Raw genomic sequence first — 26,010 nt, forward strand, 5'->3', positions numbered from 1 at the left:
AGCCAGGAAATTCACAGTGACACAGTGCCCGTTACTCATGCCGACCCTGCCCTGATTTTCCGGCTGCTTTGCTGGCGTCTGTGTTCCGGGTCGGAACCGGGTGCCGGACGCTGCAGCACCTGCAGGTCGGGCCTCTTCATCTCCCCTCACCGGGGACGGCCTTCTGTCTGACTTTGTCTGCCTCGGTCTTGACAGGCGAGAATGGCCCTGGCCAGCTGTTTTTCTAGAGTGTCCCTGAGTTTGGGACTGTGTGATACTTCCCCAAGTTGTGCATTTGGGGCAGGACTGGCTCAGGGCAGTGCGTGCCCTTCTCGGGGCGTCCCCAGGGGGCAGTGGCGCCTTTGTCTCATTCCCTTGGTGGCACCTTTGACCCCGAGGCTAAGGCGGTCCCTGTCAGGTGCTCTGCTGGAAGGTTGCTGGTTTCCTTTTATAATGAATGAATGTTGAAGGGCAGTACTTTGCAGCTGTACACGTGCGGCTTTTCTTGCTTTCATTCACAATTTCAGCGGCCACCGATGGTCTAGCCCATCCCCCTAGCGGTTCCTAAGGGATGGTTTTGCTCCTTCCGTCGTTCCTCCTACAGTCGTTAGCGGGAACTCTTCTGTCCCTTTTCCCGATGGACTTACTGCTCTCAGTAGACGATTGTGGGTATCGTTTTCTTCTGTGCTCCTGTCTCATCCATCACTGCCGTTATCTTGTTGTTCACATGGTCTCAGACTTGACCACTGTGTCCTCCTCCCTGTTGAAGGGGTTTTTCTAAATGTCCATCCTCTGAAGATAAAGGACTCCCACGCCCGCCCTTTGCCGGAGAAGCACTGCATGCTGCGGTAACTTTGCAGATTCTGTTTTGCTACAGTGCTTTCGAAGGAGTGGCAGAAAACCTCTGAGCTGGAACACAAACCTCCCCATCCTTGCTTGCCTGGTCCTGGGAGCTTGGCCTGCTCTGCCCTTTCCCCCCCGGCGGTTGCTTGCTGCCCCTGGCACACGCCATGCCAGCTTCCTCCCTCACTGTGTTCAAATTTCTGTGCTGGAGAAAGACTGCAGCGCTCATTACAAGGAAGGAAATATGGTGGATGCATTTGGATCGGAAACCATTTACACACATGCTGTGATCTTATGTGAGAATTAAAAATATTTAGTCACCAGTAATGAGTTTAAATGTGGGCTCTTCTCATTAGCCTCTCCTCTGCACATACTCCCCCAGAAATATCTCAGGACCGTGGAGAACCTGTCTCTCTTACGTGGGGGAGCAGCCGTCCTAATTAGGCATCTTTAGATAATTGTAAATGTCCTTTACAGACCATTTGGTGTAAAGCCTGGAGAATAAAATTCCCCCTTTCCTGAGAGTATGCTGTTTGAGGTTCTTAAAGGCAAAAGAAGGCCATGCTGTACTGTTCCGTGGGTGGGAACCGAGGGGCCTCTTCCTCTGGGTCTGGGCAGATGGCACTTGCGGGTGCCAGGTGGGTGTGGCATCCTGTGCCTGCTCATCTGTTTTGTCAGGGAACAAAGACTGGTCTGGAAGGGGAGAAGGACTGATAAGATGCCTTCGGGTGAAGCTTGTGGCCTTCAAAGCCTCGGATGGGGGCTGAGGGGGCAGGGATCAGACATTCCCTGGACCCACTGACTGCGGAACAGACTCCAGAGTGTGAGCGGCCCTGCCCTTCCCGGCGGGCCCCGTGGCCAGGCGATCACCATCTCCCTTTGCCCTGCAGCTCCCGCTGTTGAAGCCTCCGCTGTCCCTTCGGCCCTCCCGGTGAGAGGGCGGGCGGGAGGGGTGCGCAGCAGGTGCCCCAGATCACTGCCGTGGTCCTGTGTGGTCCTCTGTGTCCTCCGAGGTCCCGGACGCCTCGGGCAGCTGAGGAAAGGAGGGCTCACCTTGCTGGTTGCAGAGCGGCCTCCGGCCCGCGGGTGAGGCTGTGCCTTCACAGCAGTTGAAGATGTAAGAATTGTGACCAAGATGTGCTTTAGTCGCGTCTGGTCCATCGAGGAGGCACGAGCCCACCAGGACCCGCGGCCCCACAGCAGCATAGAAGGTGCAGGTAGGGGGGCTCCTCCCTCCCTCCCGGGCTGCTGGCAGTGCCCCTTCCTCTGTGTCCCCGTGAGCCCCCGGGCTCCTGACCCATAGCTCCCCACCCCGTCTCCTCTCCAGGTGTTCACGGAGCGCTGGTTTGCCCCAGGTGGAGTATCCTGAGGTCGGAAGGGTGGCCAAGGCCCTGGGGGGACCAGCAGGGGCTGTGAGCCTCGGATAGGCTGGGGGGGGGGTCTGCTTGCCACCGGGGTGAATGCCCTTCACAGGGGCTGGGGGAGGGTGGGCCGTGGGCAGGACTTCCCCAGCCACGCGGGCCCGGGTGGAGCTGGACTGCGGGGCTTTGTGCTCACCCAGCCCTGGGTTCTAGGAGAGGCTGGTGGGTACAGTTGCCCCAGGTGTGAAATGGGGCTTTGTAGTGAGGATTTCAGGGGAGGATGCTGGCCATGGTGGGCTTTCCACACAGAGCGGGACCCTGTCTTTGCCGTCCCCGGTGGGGGCCGGCCCCCATGCTCTATGTACCCAACCTGCCCCGGCCCAGCCCTGAAGGCCACTTCAAGTCCACGTGCTGAAAAGGAGCTCCCAATGGATTTCTGAGACTCCAGATGCAGGGAGTCCAGCCCAGCTGACCCAGTCCCCTCCTGGCTCCGTGCTGACCTGGGCCGGTGGCCTGGTGGAGGCGCAGGTCCCAGGGGTCTCTAACGCTCAGTGCCTGAGGCAGCCGGCCTGTGGATTGCCCTGTGCTCACGCCCAGTGCTGCCCATGCCCAATGCTGCTCGTGCCCAGTGCTGTGCCCGCAGACGTCTGCCAGCACCCAGGGCTTCATGGGGCGCTTTCTCTGCCTAACGTCCACTCTTGGCTCGGGAATGGAGTGAGGGTCTTGGGCAGGTTTTCCCATCTGCGCCCTCAGGACAGCTGTGCAGGTCCCAGGTCATTCGAGGATGCAGGCCAGGGACTGAGGGATGGCGGATGCTGGGTGACCCAGTGTCCTCTCGTCCAGCCTCTAGGGAACTCCAGGGCCTGGAGGTGGGGCAGGGAGGCCACCTTTATCTGCCCCTTCCGGCTGGATGTGTGTTTTCAGAGACTGAGGCGCACCTAACTTGGGGTGCACAGCCGTTAATGCAGAACTGCAGTGAAAAACCCTCTCAGAGAGTGCGCGGGGTGGGGCTTCCCGAAGGGGCGGGCCTTCCTGAGGGGCGGGGCTTCCCACCCAGCCTGCGTGGGATCTTAAGGAAGATGCGTTTGGCTGGGGCTGTGTGGCCTCATCTGGGTTCTGGTTGGAGGCCCTTATGTGGCTTAGTTTGGATCTCTAGCTGGTCAGCACGTGCCTGTGGCTCTGGGTGGCCCTTTGCTTCCTGATGTGACCCCTGCCCTCCCGGGAGCTCCGCTGGGACTCCTCCCCCAGTCTTTTCTCCCTGGCCATGTGGGCTGGCATCTCCTGGGCACTGAGTTTCTGACTGTCCTGCCTCTGCGCCTGCCTGGAGCAGGAGATGAGTGCTGTGCCGTTTCTGCCAGAGTCTCACTGCAGCCCGTCCTGCCCCAGCCAGAGGGGGTGGTAGAGCCCAGTGGACAGGGCATAACTCACTTGTCCACACTGAAGAGCTCTTCAGCACAGCTGAACTCTGTCAGTGCCCTGCTCTCGGGAGGAACTTGAAACGCCCGCTCTGTGTCTGGGTGCCGCTGTGCTCCGTGTGTGTCCCTGACAGAGGCTGAGGATCTGCCGGCCCCCAGGCGGGTGCAGAGAATCTGGAATTAAGCCATGGCCTTTCTAGTCTCATCTCCCAACATCTGGGACTCCTTACCCTGGTGTTCCTCAGGTAGAAGGTGGGCCTGCGGTGTCACGTGAGCCCTGTTACCTAGTCCACATCCAGCCCGTCAGTCCCCAGATTGCTTTGGGTTAAAATACCACCAATCTTGGTTTTTTTCTGGTTCTGCCTGTGGCATGTGGAAGGTCCCAGGCCAGGGATCGAACCTGAGCCAGAGCAGCAGCCTGGGCTGCTGCAGTGATGTCGGATCTTTAACCTGCTGAGCCCCCAGTGAACTGGAAAATTCTACCATTCTTATGGGAAGGACCCCGGGGTCCATGGGACGTGGTCCTGCTAGAATATTAACTGAATTCAAGTCGTCGTCTTGGTGATAACTGCTTCTCACTTTTCTTGGTTAAGTGGAATAACACTGACACAGGGCGACTGGAGAAGGGGCTGTGTGGGGGACACAGTGAGTCTGGGCTGCCGTCCAGGAGGCGCTGAGCAGGCAGTGTCCCTGCACTTGGACCACTGGTTGCATCTCCCCAGAGGCCGGGAGTACCTGCCTTCCTCTTTGTCGGGCGGGAGGGGTTCTCCACCTGGTTTCTGCGTCTGTGGCTCGTCCCCGCCCAGCAGGCAGGGACCCTTCACCAGGTCAGCGTGCAGGGGAGCCCCAAGTGGGTGTGTGGCCTCCTGCCCTGGGGACCCAGCCTGCAGGTGCAGGGCCTCGTCTGACCCCGGGTCCTGGGGCTCCTGGCCCCCGTCTCGATTCTCTCCCTCGTCTGTGCCCACTGCAGGGGACAGCGGCTAGGACTCAAGCGAGGTGGAAATCACGTGCTGTGGTGGCAGCTTGGCTCGCGTTTGGGGAGGCAGTTCTCTGCCCTCACTCTGCAGCCTTTTGTTTTTAGTACTAATGATTCTTTGCGGTGACTTACTGACTCTTCACCAATCCTGGCTTTACCTCGGGCTTGATGACCTCAGCAGACATAGAATGTCACTCCTTTGCCATCTGTATTATTTAGCTCTTCTTAGTCTGTAGAGGGAATGCATCTTAGGTGAGTGTGGTTAGAAATGCATATTCAGCGCACTGGATAATCTTCTCTCACGCAGCTGTGCATTGAAAAAATAGAAAGGGCGTCTGCGGGATTATAAGGTTTCCATTTATAATAGAGATTTATTCTCCCAGAGGCTGGGGGGCCATCATCCTCTGAAAGCGCTTCCTATTGATGCCGAAGCTGCACCTTTCATTCATCTGTCTATTTATTCAGTAAGGGATGTTCAAGCTCCTCCATCGGGCAGCGTGCCAGCTGCGCGCCAGCCCTGGGGGCACCCTCAGGGGAGGGCGCTGGCATTTAGGTGGGGTGTGCTGGTTTTCCAGCGCTGCCATGGCTGTCTAGTAGGAGGGCCTCAGGGTTGGGCACCTGTGGGATGGAATGCGGCCGCTCCGAGTGCGGCTTCTCTATCGGCCAGTGGGAGGATCTGTAGGCCATTGCTCTTGAGAACCAGGGCCTCAGTGTAAAGCCACGTCCAGGTCTCTTGTGACTTCTGTTTGTGTCATTGCGGGTCAGCTGGCCGTGGCCCGGGACCCAGCCCCGGGCCCTGAGGAGCTCTGGCCGGGGCTCAGCGGCTGGCTGCCAGGTGCCCTGCCTGCTGTCTCTGGTTCGCCTCCTACCTTCCCTGCCCGACCTCTGCCTTCGTGCAACTGGGGTCACACCCAGAAGGGTCAGCCCGGTTTCCTCTCGCCTCCAATCTCTTCCAGAACAGCCTGACCCTCCCCGTGCTCCCTCAGTGGGGCATGGAGCACGGTGGCCGCCATGGAGTGGCCTCGGGGCACCGCTGTTGGACAGCTGACATGGTGGCTCTCTCTGGACTGCCAAGGAACCGTGGAAGAAGGAGGCTTTGATCGTTTCCACGTGGGTTACGGGCTTCTAGAGGAGCCTAGCTAGCACCCCCTGGCTTGCGCTGTCTATGTTTGGGGCCACAGAGAGGTACATGCAGGAGTGGTACATGCTCGCTGCCCAGGGGAGGTTGGAGCTGGCCTCGCTGTGGCCACATGGGCTCTGCAATGCCTCCCACAGCCAGGGGCAGGGCTGGAGACCCCCGTTCTCACCCTCTGGCTGGAGGGCAGGGTGGGGGTGGAGCCCGCACGAGCCATCCTTTCCCCGTCTCACCAGTCAGGGATGCTGCCCTCGCTCCCCGTCTCCAGGTGGCGGTTCCCAAAAAGGGGTCTCTGGACCAGCAGCTCCACCATCCTGGGGCTCCTTAGAAGTGCACATTCTCAGGGCTCACCCCAACCTCCACATCAGAAACACTGGTGTGGGGACCAGCACTCGGTTTAAACGAGTGACCATGGTGTGAGCTCCAGGGCGGCGGTCCGAGGTCAGGGGATGTGCTGGGAAGGACTAGGGTCCTAGAGGCCCCGGTGTCCATCTGTCAGGCCTCAGGATGGCCGGTGGGTTTGGGGTGGCCAGAACCTGGGGGCTTGTTGCCTCTGGTCATTAAAATACAGTTTTATGGAGTTTCCATTGTGGCTCAGGGGTTAAGGATGAGACATTGTCTCTATGAGGATGCGGGTTTGATCCCTGGCCTCGATCAGTGGGTTAAGGATCTGGAGTTGCTACAAGCTGCTGCTTAGGTCGCAGATGCAGCTCAGATCCAATGTTGCCGTGGCTGTGGCATAGGCTGGCAGCTGCAGCTCCGATTCGACACCTAGCCGGGAATTTCCATATGCTGTAGGTGCAGCTGTCAAAAAGAAGAAAAAAAAATGCAGTTTTATTTCCTCACCCGCTTTTCCTGTTGGCCAGGGTGAGAGGTTCTGGAAGACCCCAACAGCGGGAGAGCAGAGTGTGGAGCCGAAGCCGGCCTGCCAGGTGCTGGAGTAGCCTCTGCTCCTGGGACAGAAGCCCAGCAGAGGGCTGAGCACTCAGCTGCTCAGCTTTCATCCTGGGGGTGGGGGGCTTGAGGTCCAGGCGGGACGGGGGGCTCCAGTCCTGGCCTGTTGTGCCAGCCGAGCTGAAGAAGTACTCTCCAAAGCAGGTGTTAAATTGATTCCCACCCGGAGGAGGAGGGATGGGGGTTCTGAGGGCGGGAGGGGTTTACCAGGTTCACTGCTCTGAGGACCCAGAAGTGCCGCTGCTGGCAAGGCAGGTCGACGTTTGTTTTCTGTCGAGAGAAGGGAGCTTGCTGGAGGGAGAAGGAAGCAAAGACCACGGCTGGAAGACTTGTTGAATAACTGGAAACATCAGCGGAACTAAATCGGAAGCCGCCCAGCTGTGGAGAGAGCAGAGCTTTGTGACGTGGACTTGGCAGCGGTCACCACCCTCTAACCTGGGCAGCCTCGTCTGGCTTTGGCAGGTGGCGCTTCCCAGTGACTGCTGACCCCCCAGCAGGGCCAGCGCACCTGAGGAGGTGGCGTCACAGGAGAGAGAGCCCTGGGGTCAGGGGATGAGCACCAGAGTCCAGCCGCGACCCCTGAGACCCTGTGCCTGGGCGAACCCCAGACATCTCAGTGGAACAAGGGGCACCAGTACCCCTGCTGAGGCCTCTCGGGGGAGGACGAGGCATCTTCTCTAAACCCCCTTGGAGCACGTGTGTGCTCAGCAAAGGGGTGCCATCGCTCTCAGGTTTTCCATATTTAGGTCTAGCGTCCTTGATGGGCTCCTGCTTCCTTCAGTGTTTCCTTTTGAAGAATTTCAAACGCAGAGTTGAAAGGACAGTGCAATGAACAGCCATTCTCTCTAGCTTCTTCCTTTTGGTAGCTTTTGGAAGCCAGTTGCACACTCGGCCTCACTTCCCCTTCAGCCCGTCTTCACATGGCTCTGGAGAACGACCACATCTTCCTAAGTAGTCGCAGTGCCGCTCTCGCACCCATGGGCTCCAGTGCTGGCACAGTGGTGCTGTCTAGTAAACGCTCTGCTAATTACTAGTGGAAAAATCGGAGCAGTGCAACGGAGAAGGCTTGCAAACACCATCTTTTCCAACGGTCTGTCTATTTATCTTCTATCTGGAAGAGAGCTAGAGAATTAAAAAATAATGGGAGAAAATGTGAACAGTTGTTGAATTGGTTTGGGGGCATTTTCCAGTTTTCTGTCACCTTGAGAAAACATTGAAGTTAAAAGTTTAAAAGATAGGAGTTCCGTTGTGGTGCAGCAGAAACGAATCTGACTAGGAACCATGAGGTTGCAGGTTCGATCCCTGGCCTGCTCAGTGGGTTAAGGATCTGGTGTTGCCGTGAGCTGTGGTGTAGGTTGCAGATGCGGCTTGGATTTGGTGTGGCTGTGGCTGTGGCATAGGCTGGCAGCTGTAGCTCCGATTCGACCCCTAGCCTGGGACTCTCCATATGCCACGGGTGCAGCCCTAAAGAGCAAAACAGAACAAAACAAAACAAAAAAACCAAAAAAAAAAAAAAAAAGTTTAAAAGACAGACTTTCAAATAGTGGAGGAAAACAGAGGAGAATAGTATCTTATAACCTTCTTGGAGTTTGGAGAGTGTTTCTAACCCTGATTTAGGAACCGTGAAAAAGATGCAAGAAACATAAAAGACTGATGCATTAATTGCAAAAAACGAAAAATTTCTGCAAGGCAAAGAACATCATAAGCAAATCCAAAGATACTGTGGAAAAATATTTGCAGTTTATATCACAGGCAAGGAGTAATTTCCTTAATGTATAAAACCTCCTAGGTAATCTAGAAGAAAAAAGATGGACAGGTCAATAAAAAACAGCAGCGAAGTGATTTGAACCTGTACTTCACAGCAAAGAACATGAAATGGCTGCTTTTTGGGTACCCCCCAATCGGATCTTCGACTTGGGCCTTTCGCGGTTCCCAGACACATCCCCTTCCACCTGGACCCAGTGTCCCTCCCCGTGTCAGTCACCAAGCAACTTGCGGGCCTCTTGAGTCGGAGCGTTTCGGTGGCTGGTGGTGCTCAGATGCCTTCCTGCATTGTTGTGGGTGCACCGTTTACTTCGTGGTCACTCGGCATCTCTAAGGCGTAATTAACACTGAGGAAAGACTTTGGCCAAAGGTGCTCATTGTCTGGAAAGTAACAGTGAGCCTTTCATTGGATGTGCCATTGACCTCAAGTAAACCGTAGGACTGGTCTTTGGGGGCATGAGCCTTGGCCGGGACCCCTGGTCCTTAGCGTTTGACTGAAGCGCATCAGAGCTGTTACTCTCATGTCGTATCGCGGAAATAGAGCAGAAGGGAATCTGTGGTAACAGGTCTCCAAACATTAGAGACCTTTTCTTAGACATACTGAGTTAGGATGCTATTCAGGGTGATTTTTCCTTTTTAGTTAGATTAGAAATCATGAAATGTTAGATTAGTGTTATGAAATGAGCAATAACTGTTCATATAAGGATGGATAAGAACCTCAGGTGATATCTGGCCCCAGTCTCATATTTTACCCATGAGGGCACCGCGAGCTGGAGGAGGGGTGTGAAGTGGTTTTTTTGTTTGTTTGTTTTTGTTTTTGTCTTTTTGTCCTTTTTAGGGCCGCACCTGCGGCATATGGCGGTTCCAGGCTTAGGGGTCTGATTGGCGGTGTAGCCGCTGGCCTACACCACAGCCACAGCCACGCCAGATCCGAGCCGCGTCTGCGACCTACACCACAGCTCACGGCACTGCTGGATCCTCAACCCGCTGAGCGAGGCCAGGGATCGAACCCACCACCTCGTGGTTCCTAGTCAGATGCATTTCTGCCGCGCCACAGCGGGCACTCCGGATGTGAAGTGTTAATTACAGTGAATCATAAACTCACTTCTGAGACTCCGCTGTGGAACCTGGAAACTCAGGCTTCGCATTTGTCCTCAGACAGAGCCAGTCCCGCGTCAGTGTGGCCCACGCCATGACTCTGGAGGCTGTTGTGTTCATGTTTGCAAGTGATTCTGTGCCTCCTGGGGATCAGGATCAGTTTCTAAAATCAACCTTATTGAGTGTCATCTGCATTCTATAAAATGCAGCCACGTGAACTGTACATCAAGATGTGGAATAATCTCATCATCTCCCAGCGTTCCCTGGCCCCTTTGCAGTCAGTCTTTGCCCGCCCCCAGCCCCAGGCAACCATCGATCTGCTCCTTGTCCTAAAGGGTACCTTTTGTAGCATCTCATGTACATGCAAGCAAACAGTATGTACTTTTTTGTATCTGGCCTCTTTAACACAGAATGATGTTTGGGGATTTTTTGCATGTTGGGTGTGTCAGAAGTGTGTTTCACTTGTTGCTGAGTAACATTCCATAAAATTTGTTTATTCACTCACCTCCCTCCTGTTGGACATTGAGGTTATTTCAGTTTGGGCTCAACCTACACTACAAATAAAGTTTCCAGCAGGGGCATTTACCTGCATGTCTTGGTGTAGATATATATTTTTTCTTGGTTAGAGTTTCATTGCTAACAATATATATACATATTTTTTTTTGTCTTTTTGCCTTTTCTAGGGCCACTCCCGGGACATATGGAGGTTCCCAGGCTAGGGGTCTAATCAGAGCTGTAGCCACTGGCCTACACCAGAGCCACAGCAATGTGGGATCCGAGCCGCATCTGCGACCCACACCACAGCTCACAGCAATGCCGGATCCTTAACCTGCTGAGCAAGGCCAGGGATCGAACCCACAACCTCATGGTTCCTAGTCAGATTCGTTAACCACTGTGCCGCGACGGGAACTCCCAGTGGTAACAACGTGTTAATTCGATGTCTACATTTATGAGGGTTGCCTAGTTGTTTTCCAGAGCATTTTACTTTACCACTGGCAATTCCTGAGAGTTCCAGTAGATTCCTTAGGATTTTTTTGGATGTGTCGTCTATAAACAGTTCTATGCCTTCCTTTCTGACATGTATGCCTTTAATTTCCTTTTCTTGTCTCATTGAATTGCCTAGGATCTCAAGGACAGCATCAAAGAAGTAATGACAGCTGTGACCTTGCCTTCTTCTGGCTTTTAGGGGCATAATGTCGTTTGCCATTAACTACGGGTTTTCCATGGTGCACTTTGTAGGGTGAGGATGCTCTTTTTATGCCCGGTTTGCTGATATTTTTCAAGAAGTCGTAGATAGATTTTGAATTTTGTCAACTGCATTTTCCGAAGCTATTGAGATGATCATATGGCTTTTCTTTCTTTGCCTGTTAACGGTCTGTTAATACAGTGAATGACATTGATTAATTTCTAATGTGAAATCAGTCTTCCATTGTTGAGACACTTTGCCAAGCTGTATTCCCCAGTTTACATATTACCGCATTAGACTCAGGAATGATCATTCAGGATTTTTGCCTCTAAATTCATGAGGGACATAGGCCTGTAGTAGTCTTTGCAAACCCTCTGATTTTAGCATGTGGGTAACACGCCTCCTGCAAGGAACGGGCGCATTTTCTCCCTCTCAGCATTTTTCCGAAGGTGTTGGTATACCCACTGCCACTGTCTCTAACGTGAAGTTTTGCTAGAATTCAGCTAGGAAGCCGGCCGAGCATGGGGTCTCTTTTAGGAGGTGTTTTAATTTATGAAACCAGCATCTTCAATTAGCAGGAGGTTCTGCAGGTTTTCGACTTCTCGTCGGTTCTGTCTGGCAACGGGCACCCGCTCTACCTGAGCTGTGGACCCAATTGGCACTAAGTTGCCTGCACTGTGCCTTGTTACCCTTTTTCACGTGTACCGTCTGTACCGACCCCTGTCTTCATTCCTGACGGGAGTAATTCGTTTCTCCCTTCTTTGTCCCTGGATCAGCCTAACGTAGGGGGTTGTCACGTTTGATGCTCTCACGAAACAGGTTTTAGTCTTAGTTGAAGTTCTGGGTCCTGTTTCTCTGTAATAGTTGCGCCATCCCGCCTTCCTTGGTGCTTGTGTGTCTCCCTGTCCCGCTCCAGCCCGGACACGCAGTCTCTTCTCCTGCACCCTCACTCCCCATCACGTAACATACCCCAGTTGTCTCGGTGTCTTTGGCTCGTGCCTGACCAGACTGGAGCCCTTGGGGGTGGCGTCGTGTCTTCTGCCGCAGTCCCTTGCACCTAGGGGACATTTGTTCAGCGTCAGTGAGTGACCGACGGGGCGGGTGAATGAATGGACGCTGTTCTGGGCAGTTTGCGGGACTGGAGGATCCTGGGCGGTGCCGCCGTGTGGCTCTGCGTTTGAGCCCTGGACGAGCTGATCCCCGGGTGTGTGGCCCTGGCCAGTCACCCGACTGCTTGTTTATGAAAACTGGACGTTTTTCATAACCACTAAAGCCCGTGCGTGAGGATCGTTCACCATAGCATTCAGCACGTAGTAGGTGCTCACTAAAAGGTAGCTCAACTAATAACTGGCAGTACGCCTAGAAAATAAACCAGTTTTCTTTAACTCCTTGCTCATTTCTGATTTTTGTCATAGTCTTCTCTCAAAGTAAATACTGTAACACATTCTGAGAAGGGAAAATCTTCATGGCAGAGCAGTGCATTGTTTCTCCTTATATTTTGATTGAAATAAAGCTTGGATATCCTGTGGCTTTTCCCTAATCAGCCCACTCATGGCTTTATTAAAATACTCTCATTTTAGGGGGCTGAGGAGGCTTTTTTAAATCAAGGAAGAAAGGCAGTGATATTCAATAATTTCACAAAATCTTTTCTGTGCTTGACTTTCATAAATTACATATTTCTCCCCATAATTATATATTTTTTGCTTCTCTACCAAGTTAAAGAAAAAGAAAAAGAGCCAATAACAAGAAAATAGAAAACGACTCTTTTGTCTTTGTTACATGGTACTTGACAGTGACCTTCTCTGTCTATTTTTTGCTCATTTCCTGGCTGAGTTCTGCTAAATCATTCTTTGGAGACAACTTTTAAGTTTCCCTTAAAAAACAAAAAAGCCAGTGTGACATTTTTTAATTTCACAAATTTTGGCTTTTCACGGCCACTGTTGAGAATCTGTTTATTTCCTCGTCCGCCACACCAGCAGTTTGCGGAAGGTGCCACGTCTGTGCTGGGGGATGCGGCGGCTTTGTTTACTTGTCAGGTTACTTATTCAGATAGTCATGGATTCAACATTCATTGTGATTTCAGCAATCAGGAGCCGTACTGTGTTCACCTTTTCCTAAGCACACATCCTGGCCCTTCAAAAGCACGGGGGGAGTGATTGAAGAGACGAATGAAAGAGCAGACCAGACAGATGAGAGCCAGTTGAGAAAGTCGTTGCAGAAAGGTTTCCTGGGGTCTGTGTAGGAGAGGTGTCACCTTCGGACAACCAAGGGGTTTGCAGAAGTGGAAGACATGGCCTCATGAAACTGGCAATCCTTTTGAGATGATCGTATAGTGCTTTATGCTGTGGGAGAAGAGTTTGGGATTTTAGTGAGTCCAAAATGCGGTCCTTGAGTATTTTTTAAAAATGCGTGTTTCATTGCGTCAAGCAGTACAGCCATGTTATTGGAGAAGGCGGGCTTTGGCAGGGCCGTGAAGGAGGAGTAGCGTTTATACAGGTCCAGAGAATCTAGTCCAGAGTTCAAGGGCACCTGTAAACACATAGACCTTGAGGAGCGGTGGGAGGTGGGTTGGAGCAGTGAGCTTTTGAAATGGGGCTGAGAGGAGCTCCCTGGGAGCACAGCAGGCTAAGGATCCAGTGTTGTCCCTGCAGCAGCTCGGGCTACTGCTGTTCTGCATGTTTGACTTCTGGCCTGGGAACTTCCACATGCCATGGTCATGGCCAAAAAAAAAAAAAAAAAAAAAAAAGAGGACTGAAAGACTTGAATAGACATTTCTCTAAAGAAGATACAGAATGACCAGATGCTCAAAACCCTCCGTGGTTAGGAGAATGCAGATCAAAAGCAACATGAGATACCACTTTAGCCCCATCAGGATGGTGATTATTAAAAAGACAAAGCAACCAATTAGGAAAAAATGAGCATTACCAAGGATGTGGAGAAATTGGAGTCCTTATAGGTGAAATGGTGCAGCCTCTGTGAAAAATGGTATGTTGAGTCCTCAAAAAAAAAAAAAATAGATACAGAAATTATCATGTGATGTAGCACCTCCCCTTCTGGGTATGGACCCAAAGGAATTGAAAGCAGGGACTCCAACAGGTGTTTGCACACCCAAGTTCACAGCAGCATTATTCATAGCCGTCAAAAGGTGAGAGCAGCCCAAGTGTCTGTGGACAGGTGAGCGGATCAATACAATGTGGTCCGCCCGTCCACTGGACCATCATCAGCCTTAAAGAGGAATTGAGTTCTGATGGATGCTGCAGTGTGGGCGAGCCCTGGGAACCCTGTGCTGAGGAAATAAGCCAGAAACACCAGGACAAAAACGCTGATTCCTCTTAGATGCCGTATCTCCAGCAGTCAACTCCACCGAGACGGAAAGCAGAACGGTGGGAGCCGAAGGCGGGAGGCGGAACGGAATTGGATTTTTGCGTAACTTTTGATGAAAAAGATTTGGAGATGGAGTTCCCTTCGTGGCGCAGTGGTTAACGAATCCGACTAGTATCCATGAGGTTGCGGGTTCAATCCCTGGCCTTGCTCCGTGGGTTAAGGATCCGGCGTTGCCGTGAGCTGTGGTGTAGGTTGCAAGCATGGCTTGGATCCCGCGTTGCTGTGGCTCTGGCGTAGCCTGGGAACGTCCATATGCTGTGAGTGTGGCCCTAGAAAAGGCAAAAAGACAAAAAAAAAAAAAAAAAAGATCTGGAGATGGACGATGGTGACAGTTGTACAGCAACGTGACTGTCCCTGATGCCACTAAACTGTGCACTTAGCGGTGGTCACAGTGGGAAGTGTTGCTATCTGTATCTTACCATGATTAAAAAACGTTGAATAAAATAGATAGCGCTGATACCCATTTCCTGTTTCCTCCTACGTTAAGCAGTGTGGCCAGAGTATGGGTGGTAGGTTGCAGCGGGAGGAAGGAATTTATTTAGTGCACTTAGCTGTTTGCTGCTTTCTCACTGACTCTCCGCTAAAGTCGGGTGGGATGGGTGTTAGCGAATGTTCCCACTTAACAGCTGAGAGACCGAGGCTGCGAACAGAGAGGTAACACGCCCGAGATCTCAGGGCCAGGCTCTCAGGCTAAGCACGTAACTAACTGGTCCCCGTAGCTGCTGTCCTTCTCCTGGGCTGGGCTGCCTGGCCTGGCCCTGGGGTTTCTTCCTCTGGTCTTCCCAGAGGCAGCCGTTCTCCACTGTGCGTGGGCTGACGCCATGCACGTGCAGGTGGTTTTTTTTTTGGTTTAAGCAAATTTGTGGTTATGGCGGCCTCTTCTTTGGACGAAAGCAGTAACACGTGTCTTCCCAGGAACGCTTATTGGAATGTGACTCTAACATTTCAAACATTTTTTTCATTAAAGTCTAGTTGATTTACAGTGTTGTGCCAATTTCTGCTGCACAGCAGTGACCCCGTCGTACGTACGCACACGTTATTTTTTTAATGTTATCGTCCGTCCTGGTCTCTTTGAGGAGACTGGATACAGTTCCCTGTGCTGTGCCGCAGGCCCTCGTTGCTTATTCATTCTAAATGCAATAGTTTGCATCTACTCACCCCAGACTCCCCATCCCCCTTGGCAACCCCAAGTCTGTTCTCCATGTCCATGAGTCTGTTTCCGTTCTGTAGACAGGACCATTTGTGCCACATTTTAGATTCCACATATTAAGTGATATCATACGGTATTTGTCTTTCTCTTTCTGACGTCGTTTAGTATGAGAATCCCTAGTTGCATCTGTGGAATGGGACTCAGGAGGCACGATGCCCCAGGCAGGCAGGCGGGTGGGCGGGCACCTCCTCTGGCCGATGGAAGAGTGGCTTCCCTTGGCTCTCGCAGGTGGCAGCGTGCTCGAGTCCCTACCCCGAATGCGTGGCTTTGAGGCTCCCACTGGGCACTGTCAGCCCCTAGACAGTGCTCTGAGCTCACCTTCACTATTCCTCTTCTGGAAAATGCTTCCACTGGGGTGATTAGTGACCAGCTAGTCACTTTCTCTGACCCTTGTAACAGGGCTTGGCTGCAGCCGTGGGCTTTCTGGCTCTTCTTCCCAAGCGCTGCCCTCCTCGGATTCCGTGGCACCAGCCTTTTGCCTCGTGCTGCTTGTACTTTTGTCTACGAAACCGTTCCTAACCCAAGGTCATGATTGAGTCCTGTATTTTCTCCTTAGAGTTATATCAGCAAACGTTCTATGTAGAGGACCACAGAGTAAATATTTTAGCTTTGCTGGCCACATATGGTCTCTGTTGCATATTCTTCTTTGGTTTTGTCATTTTGTTTTGTTTTACAACCTTTTAAAAATGTAAAATCTGTTCTCAGCTCCAGGGCGTGCAGAACCAGGCTGCGGGCCAGATCTGGCCCCTGGGCCTCGGTGTGCTGATGCTGGTTTTAGGACCTTTCTGGGGAAGGCTGAGTCATTTTAGTGAGGAGCTGAGCTGGGTTTGAGACTTCTTGTTGCTATGGTTACTCTTGATGCAGCACGGGCCCCAAATTGTGCTGGGGGGTGCGGAAGGAGGGGCTGCTGATCCCAGGGGTTTTGCCTGTGATGGTCCTGCTCCAGCCTCAGCCCCGAGCCCTCCTTGCCTGCCAGCACCTGGGCAGGGTCCTATCCTCCCCCGGGGTGCTTCTTCCTGGGCACCTGCTAGGTTTGCCTGGAGCAGATGCTGCCTCAGTCCCAGGTCAGAGCCCCTAGATGGTGCCTCTGGGCTCATGGCCTTCCTGCCCCGCCCCTCCCCCGTAGCAGCCGCTCTGCCTGGTGGGCGTTGGGCATGAATGCGTCCTGCTGATGGCATTGCTCTAGGGGCCTGGCTCGGGACTGGCTCCTGGCCCTCGCAGCAGCATCTGCTCTCCCCTCATGAGAAGGGACGTCTTTGTGCCCTCGTCCTTTGCTACTCTTTCCCCGAAGCTTAAGATTTTGCTTCCGAAGGGAGAAGGGTCTGGATGGGGTTGCTGTGAAGGTTGAGGATTGGGGCTGGGGTGTCTGTTTCTTGTCTTTCCTGTGATGGCAGCTGACCCCCTCCCCCATGCCTGTGCCACCAAAGAGGCTCCCCCTGCTCTCCTGAACCGCCCCCCCCCCCCACCAGTTCTCTGTGAGGCCCCCAGGGAGATGCTTGGAGAAGAGGCTGGAGTGGGTGGACCCGTCGTTGAGCGTCTTGACTGCAGAGCTCCCGCTCAGCCCGAGCGGCTCTGAGCCCGTTCCTTCCCGCCAGCTGCTATGGTGGCTGGCTCTGCCCCTGGCGAGATGTGTCCCCATGGTCCCCCTCCTGGGCCTTGTTCCTCCTTGGCCTCTGGCCTCATGGTGGCCCTGCGACTGTTTTTCTCCATGGGGTCAAGGAGGCGTCTTGCGTTTGAGTTTGTGACTTGCCAGCCTTGCTCACGGATGGCCCAGAGCCGCACTCTCCCTCCAGCTGATCTGTGCTTGAAGGATGCTCTTCGCTGCGATGTGTTTTCCTCTCTGAAGTGCTCCACCTGCCCACAGTGCTGGTGTTGGATTTGGGGCGTCTCCGTAGGAAGGGTCCCAGGACTCGGGCGACGGCCCTCTTGGTGGCTGAGAGGTGCTCGGTGCTAATGACTTTACCACTTGGGATTATTTCCACTCAGCCTCACCTGAGTGAGGCCCCCCTGAGTGAGGCCTGCCACCCAGGGAAAGGGATCAATTTAGGGGGGCACTAACTTCCCATTTTCTCTGTCTTTCTAGACCCTGGAAGCGATCCTGAATTTCAAATACTCCGGAGGCCCCGGCCACGTGGAAGGATATTACAGGAGCCTCGCCCTGGGGCTGCACGTGGAGGTGGAGCCCTCTGTGTTCTTCACGCGCGTCAGCACGCTGCCCGCCACCAGGTAGGGGCCCCTCTGCTTTTCGTGGTTGTTTCTGTTCTGTTTCTCTTAGGAAGGTGTGTTACAGGGCATGGTTGACTTACAGTGTGTTCATTTCTGCCATACAGCGAGGCGATTGAGTTATACGCGTACGCTTCTGTATGTTCTTCTCTGTTGCGGTGTGTTACGGCGTGTTGGATAAGTTCCCTGGGCTCTACGGGCGGACCCTGTGCTCTGGCCCCTCTGAATATACCGGTGCCCAGGTGCTCACCCCGAACGCCCGTCCCTCCGTGTCCCTCGGCAGTTACGAGTCTGTGCTCCGTCCCTGAGCCCAGTTCAGCTTCATAGATAAGTCCTCTGCATCCTGTTTTAGACCACACGTGAGCGAAATCGTGTGCTCTCTTCCTCTGTCTGACCCAGTATGAGCATCTCGAGGTCCACCCCTGTTGCTGCAAATGGCAGGACTTCATTCTTTTCACGGCTGCCTCTTGCTCTCTGACCGCCTTGTTTCTAGCGTCTGACGGTGCCACATTCGGGATGCTGACCTTGGTGTCATCGTGGTGCTGCCTCTCCTTGTGCCCTGGTGTTTGGCCTCCCTGGATCTTAGGTTCTTCATCAGAAAAGCGGGCAGTGTGGAGAAACACCTCTGCAGTTTGCTGTGAGGGGGTGAGGGGACGGGCTGCCCGTCTGTGCCGTGATGACACTGCTCGCGGGGCGACGTGCTGGCTTGCGGCCGTCCTTGGGCAGGGTCCGGGTCCTTGAGCCCATCCTGGCTCCAGTCTGGTCCAGCTTTCTGGGTAGCCAGGGGCTCAGCAGATGGCCACATTCTCAGAGACTCCCAGACAAGTCCCACGCTGGTCTGTGTCCCTTCTGGCCTCCGGGGAAGGCTGTGTGCGGGGGCCAGGCTGTCCGGTTGCTCAGCACCCCCACCTCGTGGCGCTCCCAGCCACTGGTGCGTGGGGTCACATCTGCCCAGAGCGCCCCCTGTCTCCCGATTATGTCCCAGGAGACAGACATCAGGCAGTTTGTCTCCTTCGAACCCAAAAGTGGCTGGAGATACCAGAGGTGCCCGCCTTTGGTGGGGGATGGCGAATTCCCACCCCCGACTGTGACCTGTGGTAACCCCGGGAGTGTCGGGGTCTGAAAGCACTGGGCGGGGCTCCAGCCAACTGGAGACCTGGAGACCCTCTGGGCACAGACTCCCATCCAGGCGGTGAGCAAGCAGCCTTTGGCAGGCAGGTGCTGCTCGCCCCGGGCACTTCCACATCCTCTTGCCCAGTGGCGCCCCACGCCTCTGAGGGTATCGCATCTTCACAGAGTTAAGGCTGCACGTACCTGCATGGCCGTGACTGTGGGGGAGACCAGACGACGAGCAGCGTGTCCCCCCGCCCCCATGGGCTCTGGACCCCCCCAGGGCATAACAGAGGGATGTTACTGCTGCTATCAAACCCTCCTTGAGGGGACACAGCCCCCAAATAAGTGTCATTTTAGTTCGTAGGGAAAGACTTGCTTTGCTCGCCAGCCCTGGGAGAATGGCTTCGCCTGGGCTTTTCAGCCTCCGCCCCGTCATCTATCACTTTTTCAATCCACAGAGTAATGATCTTTCTTGCCAAGGCTCGCCTCTGTGTTGAATTTGTGTAAAGCATCAAGGCACTTGCCCAGGGGAAGCTGTGGCCAGGACGGCTGCCAGATGCCATGAGAGGTTTTCAGGCCCTTTCTGTGCACTCGGTCCGCTCCGCCGTAATCCTGGTGTGTGTTTCTTTCTCATCCTCTCACCTCCCACCGCCGCTGCTCTTGTAAGGAGGTCTTGGAAGCAGCACAGGTTGGCACGGAGTTGGATCATTTGCCCCTGCTGCTCTCTGGCTCCCATGTCCTGGCCCCTGCAGCTCTTAACGACGCCTGGAGATGAGGAAAACGCCACGGGGTGTGGCGCAAACGTCCACCCAGAAGAGCTGGTGGTTAGTGGACGTGCTCCTTGGCTCCCGATGACCCCGCCTGTTGGCCTCACGCTCTTCCTTTTGGCCTCTCTCTGTCTTTTCCCTGCGCCTGGGGTTGAGATTTGATTTCCTCTAACCCTCCTGGTCCACTCCTGCCAAGTCTAACGCACCGATCCCCAAATCCTGTGGGTTGCGCCTCTGAAAGGTCTCCCGTGGCCCTGCGATCCACGGCACCCTCTGCCGTCTTCCCTCAGGACCCTAGAGACACGTGCCCCTTGCTCCCCCGCCTCCCCGCTCCTGCACCATCCTGTGGCCACAAATGCCTGGCTTCAAGACTTCCCCAGAGCTATGGGATGAAGTTCAAACTCTCTGCTGAGATAGTCAAGGCACTTAAGCTTTGGACCTAGATGCTTCTCTTCAGCTGTCGGCGCCCAGCCCCTCCACACTCTGTGTGAAAGGCGCTTTGCTTCTCACCATCACCAGGACGCGTCAGGACCCAGTGACGTCCGGGGACCCTCTCCTCCCCTCCTTTCTAAGACTGTTTTTTTTTTGCTGAAACCACCATTCCTTCCCCCCCTTTTGGAGATCGTCTGTGTTACCTTCTTGGAAAACTTTTCTGACCATGACAAGGTGTGGCGGGGCCCTTCTGTAAGTTCTCCTGGACATTCTTGGTTTGTCTCATGAAGCGCTTAGCGGACCGTGAAGCTTTAGGCCAATACCTCCCACATCTCAGGCGCTGTGTCAGAGACGGAGAGAGTGCAGTCCTTGTGTTTCAGCAGCTGATAAAAGCTCATTAGACAGAAATAAAACCAGATGGAAACTAGAGCTACATTACTGATGAATCCTGGGAATAATGACTAAGTGACTAGATGTAAGAGATTTTTTTCTCCTCGCCTTTTGATTTCTTTAAAAGACTACTGACTGTCTAAAGAAGAAATAATACATTTAAAGCATTAATACATTTAAATTTTGTAGTAATATATGCAGTTATATGTATATAATGTATAATGACATGTAATATATAAAGAAGGAGAACATGTTAAAAAAGTAACACAAAGAAATGAGAAAGGAGGGAGAAATGGAAGTTTTTATATGCAACATGTTGTATTATTTGACGTTAGAATGTAATAAGTTAAAGATGAGTATTATAAAGCCTCAAGCAACCACTTATGGAGTGGATAATATGCCAGGAGAGATAAAACAGAATACTAAAAAAATAATCCCCCAAAGAGGGAAAGAAGTAGCAAGAAAGGAGAAAAGAACCAGGAACATCAAGTTAAGCAGGAAACAAACAGCAATGTGGTAGGCTTACACCCACAATACCACGAATTAAATTACACGTGAAGGGACTAAATGCTGCATGTAAAAGTCGAAATTGTCAGGAGTTCTCTGGTGGCTCCACGGGTTAAGGATCCACTGTTGTCACTGCTGTGGCACAGGTTTGATCCCTGCCCTGGGAACTTCTGCATGCCATTGGCATGGCCAAAAAAAAAAAAAAAGTGGAAATTTTCATACTATGTAAAAATACAAGATCCAACTATATGTTTTCTATAAGAAACTCACATTAAGTATGCACAGTTTAAAAAAGCAAAAAGATGGGGAAAACAGATATGGCATGCAAACACTAATCCTAAGAAAGTTGGCATGAATGTTTTAGCAAATAAGTTGACTCTCAGGAGCAAAGAGAGAGTGGGAGGGGGAGTTGTAAAGACGAAAGGTTCACGTCCTCAAGAGCACCTACCAGTCCGGTGCAAATGCGCTTAGAAACATAACTTCAAAATCGTCTGACATCTGAAGGGAGAGACGGAAAACACAGTTATAGTTGAATATCTCCACACTTGTCTCTCAGTTTTTGATAGAATAAGGAGGCAGAAAATTAGTAAAAATATAGAACACTTGCGCAGTTCTAGTAAACAACTCCAGCTAGCCGATATTTATAGAACACTAAATGCTTAAAGAAGTCGAACGGCTTAAGATCAGTGGTCTAAGTGTCTAAGTTAGATGAAGAAGAGCAAAATGCACCCAGAATAAATAGAAGTTAGCAAAACAGAATGGATATCGATGAAAGAGACAATAATAAGTAAATGGAATCCCAAATCACTTCTTTTGAAAAGATGAATAAAGTAGTAAACAATAGCCAGGATAATGGGAATTTTTAAAAAATGAAAACTCGAATTATGCTAATAATGAGGAAGAAAGAGGGGGCATCACTACAGATTCTACAGACCTCAAAAGAGCAATAAAAATGTACCATGAGAAATCATATTCTAATAAAGTTGACAACCTCAATGAAATGGGAAAAAATTTTGAAAGACTCAAATTGCTAAAGTTGGGCACAAGGAAAAAATAGAATCCCTGAGATAGGGATTATAGATCCTTTATCAGTTAAAGAGTTTAATTTTTAGTTTTAAGTCATAGTTTTTTTTTCTTTTTTTTGGCCGTGCTCATGGCATGCAGAAGTTCCCGGGCCAGGGATTGAACCTGCGCCACAGCAGTGATAACACCAGGTCCTTTAACTGCGAGGCCACCAGCAAACTCCTAGTTAATTAGTTTTAATTCTTTTTTTTTTTTTTCCCTGCACTCACGGCATATGGAGCTGCAGCCAGATCCTTAACTCACTGACCCAAGTTGCTGCAGTCAGATTATTATTATTTTTTTGTCTTTTCTGGGGCTGCACCAATGGCATATGGAGGTTCCCAGGCTAGGGGTCTAATCAGAGCTATAGCTGCCAGCCTACACCACAGCCCCAGCAACACGAGATCCATGCTGCGTCTGCAGCCTACACCACAGCTCACGGCAACGCCGGATCGTTAACCCACTGAGCGAGGCCAGGGGTCGAACCTGCAACTTCATGGTTTATAGTCGGATTCGTTTCTGCTGTGCCACGACAGGAACTCCATGCAGTCGGACTCTTAACCTGTTGCGCCACAGTGGGAACTCCTAGTTTTAATTAATTCTTAATTAAAACTTTCCCATGAAGCAAACTTTAGGCTCCTGTCTTCGCTGTGAATTACATGAGGCTTTTAAGAAAGAAATAGCACTTTTACAAAAACTCTTCCAGAGGATAGACAAGGAGGGAATATGTCCATGTCCCATTTTGTGACAATGGCTTCACCCTGATGCCAAACCCAGATAGAGACATTATGAGAAAATAAAATTGTAGGCCAGCATCCCCACATACCTTGTGAAAACTCAAAATGCTAGCACCTCAACTCCTGCAATACGTAGCAGGAATAACGCATCGTGACCAGTTCTGGCTTTTACCCAGCAACACAAGGTGGTTATATTCACCCGAAAAATCAATTAGTATAAGTCACCATATTCGCAAAATAAAGAGAAGCATCATTAGCGCATGGCCAGGGATGAAAAGTCACAGGACAAAATGCAACGCTTACTTAAGATAGAAACGCTCCTTAAGCCAGGGTTACGAGAGAGTAGCTGCAACCCGGCAAAAGGCATCTGCAAACCCTCCCGTGGTGTAGTCCACACCGTGCTTAATGGTGGAAGGCCGTGCGCTTTCACAGATCGGGAACCAGGCAAGCGTGTGGGGTTCTACCTCTGTGTTCACTGTTTTTCTGCCAGTCCTAATCAGCAACACGATGAGAAAGGTCAGGCTGGACGTACTGGAAACAACGAAGCACAGTTATTTTATTCGCATGTCTTTTCACGCTGCATAAATGTCCCAAGCTATATACCACCCCGCAGAGATGATTAGAATCAGTAAGTCAGGTTAGCAAGACTGCGGAATACCATGTTATATTCAGAGATTAATGGGATTTTTATGTACTAGCAATTAATAATCTGTAGGTGAAATTTTGAAAATAGGTAGGATTACACTAAAAAATTATAAAACAAGGATACATTTAAAAAATATGATTCTACCTTGAAAATGACATAGCACAGCTAGGGGAAATTTAAGAAGTCTTAAATAATTGGAGAGAGAGACTTTGTCTGTTGATCGGAAGAGTCAGTTATTGCTAAGTATCGGTTTTCCCAAATTTGATTATAAATTCAATACAACCCCAATCAAGATCAGAGCAGAATTTTGGGGGGGGGCGGGGAGTGGAAATTGACAAGATGTTTTAAAACGATTTCGTGTTGGAACGGATTATTGCCAGTGGAACAGACAAATGACTTGGCCAAAAAAGAGCGAAGCTGGAGGACTCAGGCTGTGTGCGTTTAAGGCAATGCAGAGTAACAGGAATCGAGTGAGTACGCAATTGTTGCAAAGACAGAGAGATCCACGGACCATAATAGATGGCCCAGAAGTAGACTCACTCACGTGTGATCAGGGAGTCACTCGTGATCAACAGGCTGTGAGAACAACTCTGTATGGAGTGAAAATCTTTTCAGCCAATGGTCTGGAAGAACCGGATGTATTCGTGGTGGAAAAAAAGGGCTTTCAGTCATCTCTCACGTCGTGCACACAACTTCATTTGAGACCGATTTTAGACCTAAGAGGAAGAGAGCATCTTTCTGAGGGGTGAGCTGTGATTGTGGGTCTCGTTGGGGGCTGCAGGGCTGCAGGCACACGTCAGGTATACACCAAACTGTGTACTTTAGGTGTGTGGGTGTCATCGTCTGTAAGTTATACCTGGACCTGAACGTTTAGTTCACATGTAAAAATACATGTACAAGTGCAGAGGGACCTGATATCTCCTGGAGGAGTCTGGGAGGCATCTCCGAAAACGAAACATCGCTGGGAGTTCCTGTCGTGGCGCAGTGGTTAACAAATCCGACTAGGAACCATGAGGTTGCAGGTTCGATCCCTGGCCTCACTCAGTGGGTTCAGGATCTGGTGTAGCCATGAGCTGTGGTGTGGGTTGAAGACACAGCTCAGATCCTGCATTGCTGTGGCTGTGGTTTGGCCGGCGGCTACAGCTCTGATTAGACCCCTAGCCTGGGAACCTCCATATGCTGCGGGTGTGGCCCTAAAAAGACAAAAAAAAAAAAAAGAAAAGAAAGAAAAAAGAAAATGTAAATAGGTGTCAGCAAAGCATCTAGAGCAGGCACAAAAAAATGGCAGATTTCGATGTTATAAAAATGACACGGGGAGTTCCCGTCGTGGTGCAGTGGTTAACGAATCCGACTAGGAACCACGAGGTTGCAGGTTCGATCCCTGGCCTCGCTCAGTGGGTTCAGGATCTGGTGTTGCCGTGAGCTGTGGTGTATGGTCACAGATGCGGCTTGGATCCCGCGTTGCTGTGTCTCTGGCGTAGGCTGGTGGTACAGCTCCGATTGGACCCCTAGCCTGGGAACCTCCGTATACCGCTGGAGCAGCCCTAGAAAAGGCAAAAAGACCAAAAAAGAAAAAAGAAAAGAAAGAAAACAAGACATTGCCCTACTTCTGGAAGAATGAGTAGGATTTCCCCGCTGTTTGCTGGAAGGAATTGGGGAAGCGTTGCTAACCTGCCGGATTCTGAGCTCTGTGCGTTCCGGGGCCAGGCTGTGAACCGGGTGCCTCCAGGCCTGGCACCTTCGGCGGGAAGACTTACAGAGTGATTGTGTGGCCGGGTCACTACACCAGGACTGTACTTATTCAGGTGTCTTTTTCTGTAAAAGGCATGCCTTTGTTTTTTTTCCTTTTAAAAAGTGTCTCTACTCCATTTTCCTTAGCGATCTGTATAAATCGTGTGGCCCGAAAGACAGCGGGGTTAGCCCGCATTTTTGGCGCTTACCTCCTGCACGCCATTGAGGTTGCTGTGACATGGCTTATTGTGGCTATGTTATTTTTCATCTTGCTTGCAGGCAAAGATTTTTCTTTTGTCACCGTGCCATTGTAGGTGCCATTTCGAGCACCCCCAGAGATGGTCCATCTCAGCACATTTGCATCAGAGATGAGGCCCAGAGAGGCTGTGGGTCTTTCTCAGGGTCGCCAGCTTGCTGATGACAGTCCGGCTTCCAGACACCCTGACTTCAAGGCCTCTGCCGTACCGCCGGCTGGACACCTCACCCATGGTGACTGGAGCCTTTAAGGAGATTTGCGCTGACTTTGGTGCAAGAAGAAGCCATATATTCATCAAAAGACCGCTGTATTGCTGGCCTAAATGGAATCACATACCGTGTTCTGAAACCCAAATACAAAAGAATATTATGTCTCTTGCCCCTGGGGTCGTTTGCGTATCTGCCCCTCCAGTTAATGGGTGGTCAGGCCGTTTCTCTTATCGGTGGCTTTTACTGAGAGAGTCTGGAAGAGAAGGGGGCAGGGAATCCTTTTTATTCGGGACCCACTCTATTCGCAGGCAAGCCCTCAGCGTCCCACTTAGACCCAGAGAACACTCCGAAGTCAGCCCTACTGTGCGCAGAGGTTAAATCGCTCCCCCGGGGCTGCACGTTAATGAGACAAAGAGAGCGAGGTGAATTATGGTCTTGGCACCTAAACCCGTGCTTCCTGCCTCGCGTGCTCGGAACTGGGGTTCCAGAGGCCTGGGTCCCCTCCCCGCTGTGCCTGGGAGCATCTCTGTGCCTCTCCCGGCTTCAGCCTCCCCCCCCCACCCTTCGCTGGTGGGAGTCCACCGGCCCTGCTCCCCTCACCTCAGCGGGGTTTGAGAGAATTGAATTAAACC

The 26,010-nt window shown here is 51.8% G+C and overlaps 1 protein-coding gene and 1 long non-coding RNA gene across 7 annotated transcripts in view; both read left to right on the plus strand.

Moving 5' to 3' along the window:
• TRAPPC9 (trafficking protein particle complex subunit 9) overlaps positions 1–26,010 on the plus strand; it is a 472,116-nt gene that overhangs the window by 260,273 nt on the left and 185,833 nt on the right. For all 6 annotated transcript variants that reach the window (XM_021088861.2, XM_085021612.1, XM_085021607.1 and 3 more), the window contains one exon: positions 17,389–17,531. In XM_021088861.2, the coding sequence (XP_020944520.2) occupies positions 17,389–17,531 (143 nt within the window). The remainder of the gene's footprint in view (positions 1–17,388; positions 17,532–26,010) is intronic.
• On the plus strand, positions 9,274–13,781 carry LOC146403646 (uncharacterized). Its single transcript, XR_014843320.1, has 2 exons — positions 9,274–10,293; positions 10,337–13,781. It is a non-coding gene; the product is annotated as an uncharacterized LOC146403646 (long non-coding RNA).

This window comes from Sus scrofa, chromosome 4, assembly GCF_054392235.1.
Source record: "Sus scrofa isolate SSC_HxYL_T2T_F1_AM1 chromosome 4, Sscrofa_HxYL_maternal_Yorkshire_Landrace_v2.0, whole genome shotgun sequence".
Taxonomy (NCBI): Eukaryota; Metazoa; Chordata; class Mammalia; order Artiodactyla; family Suidae; genus Sus; species Sus scrofa.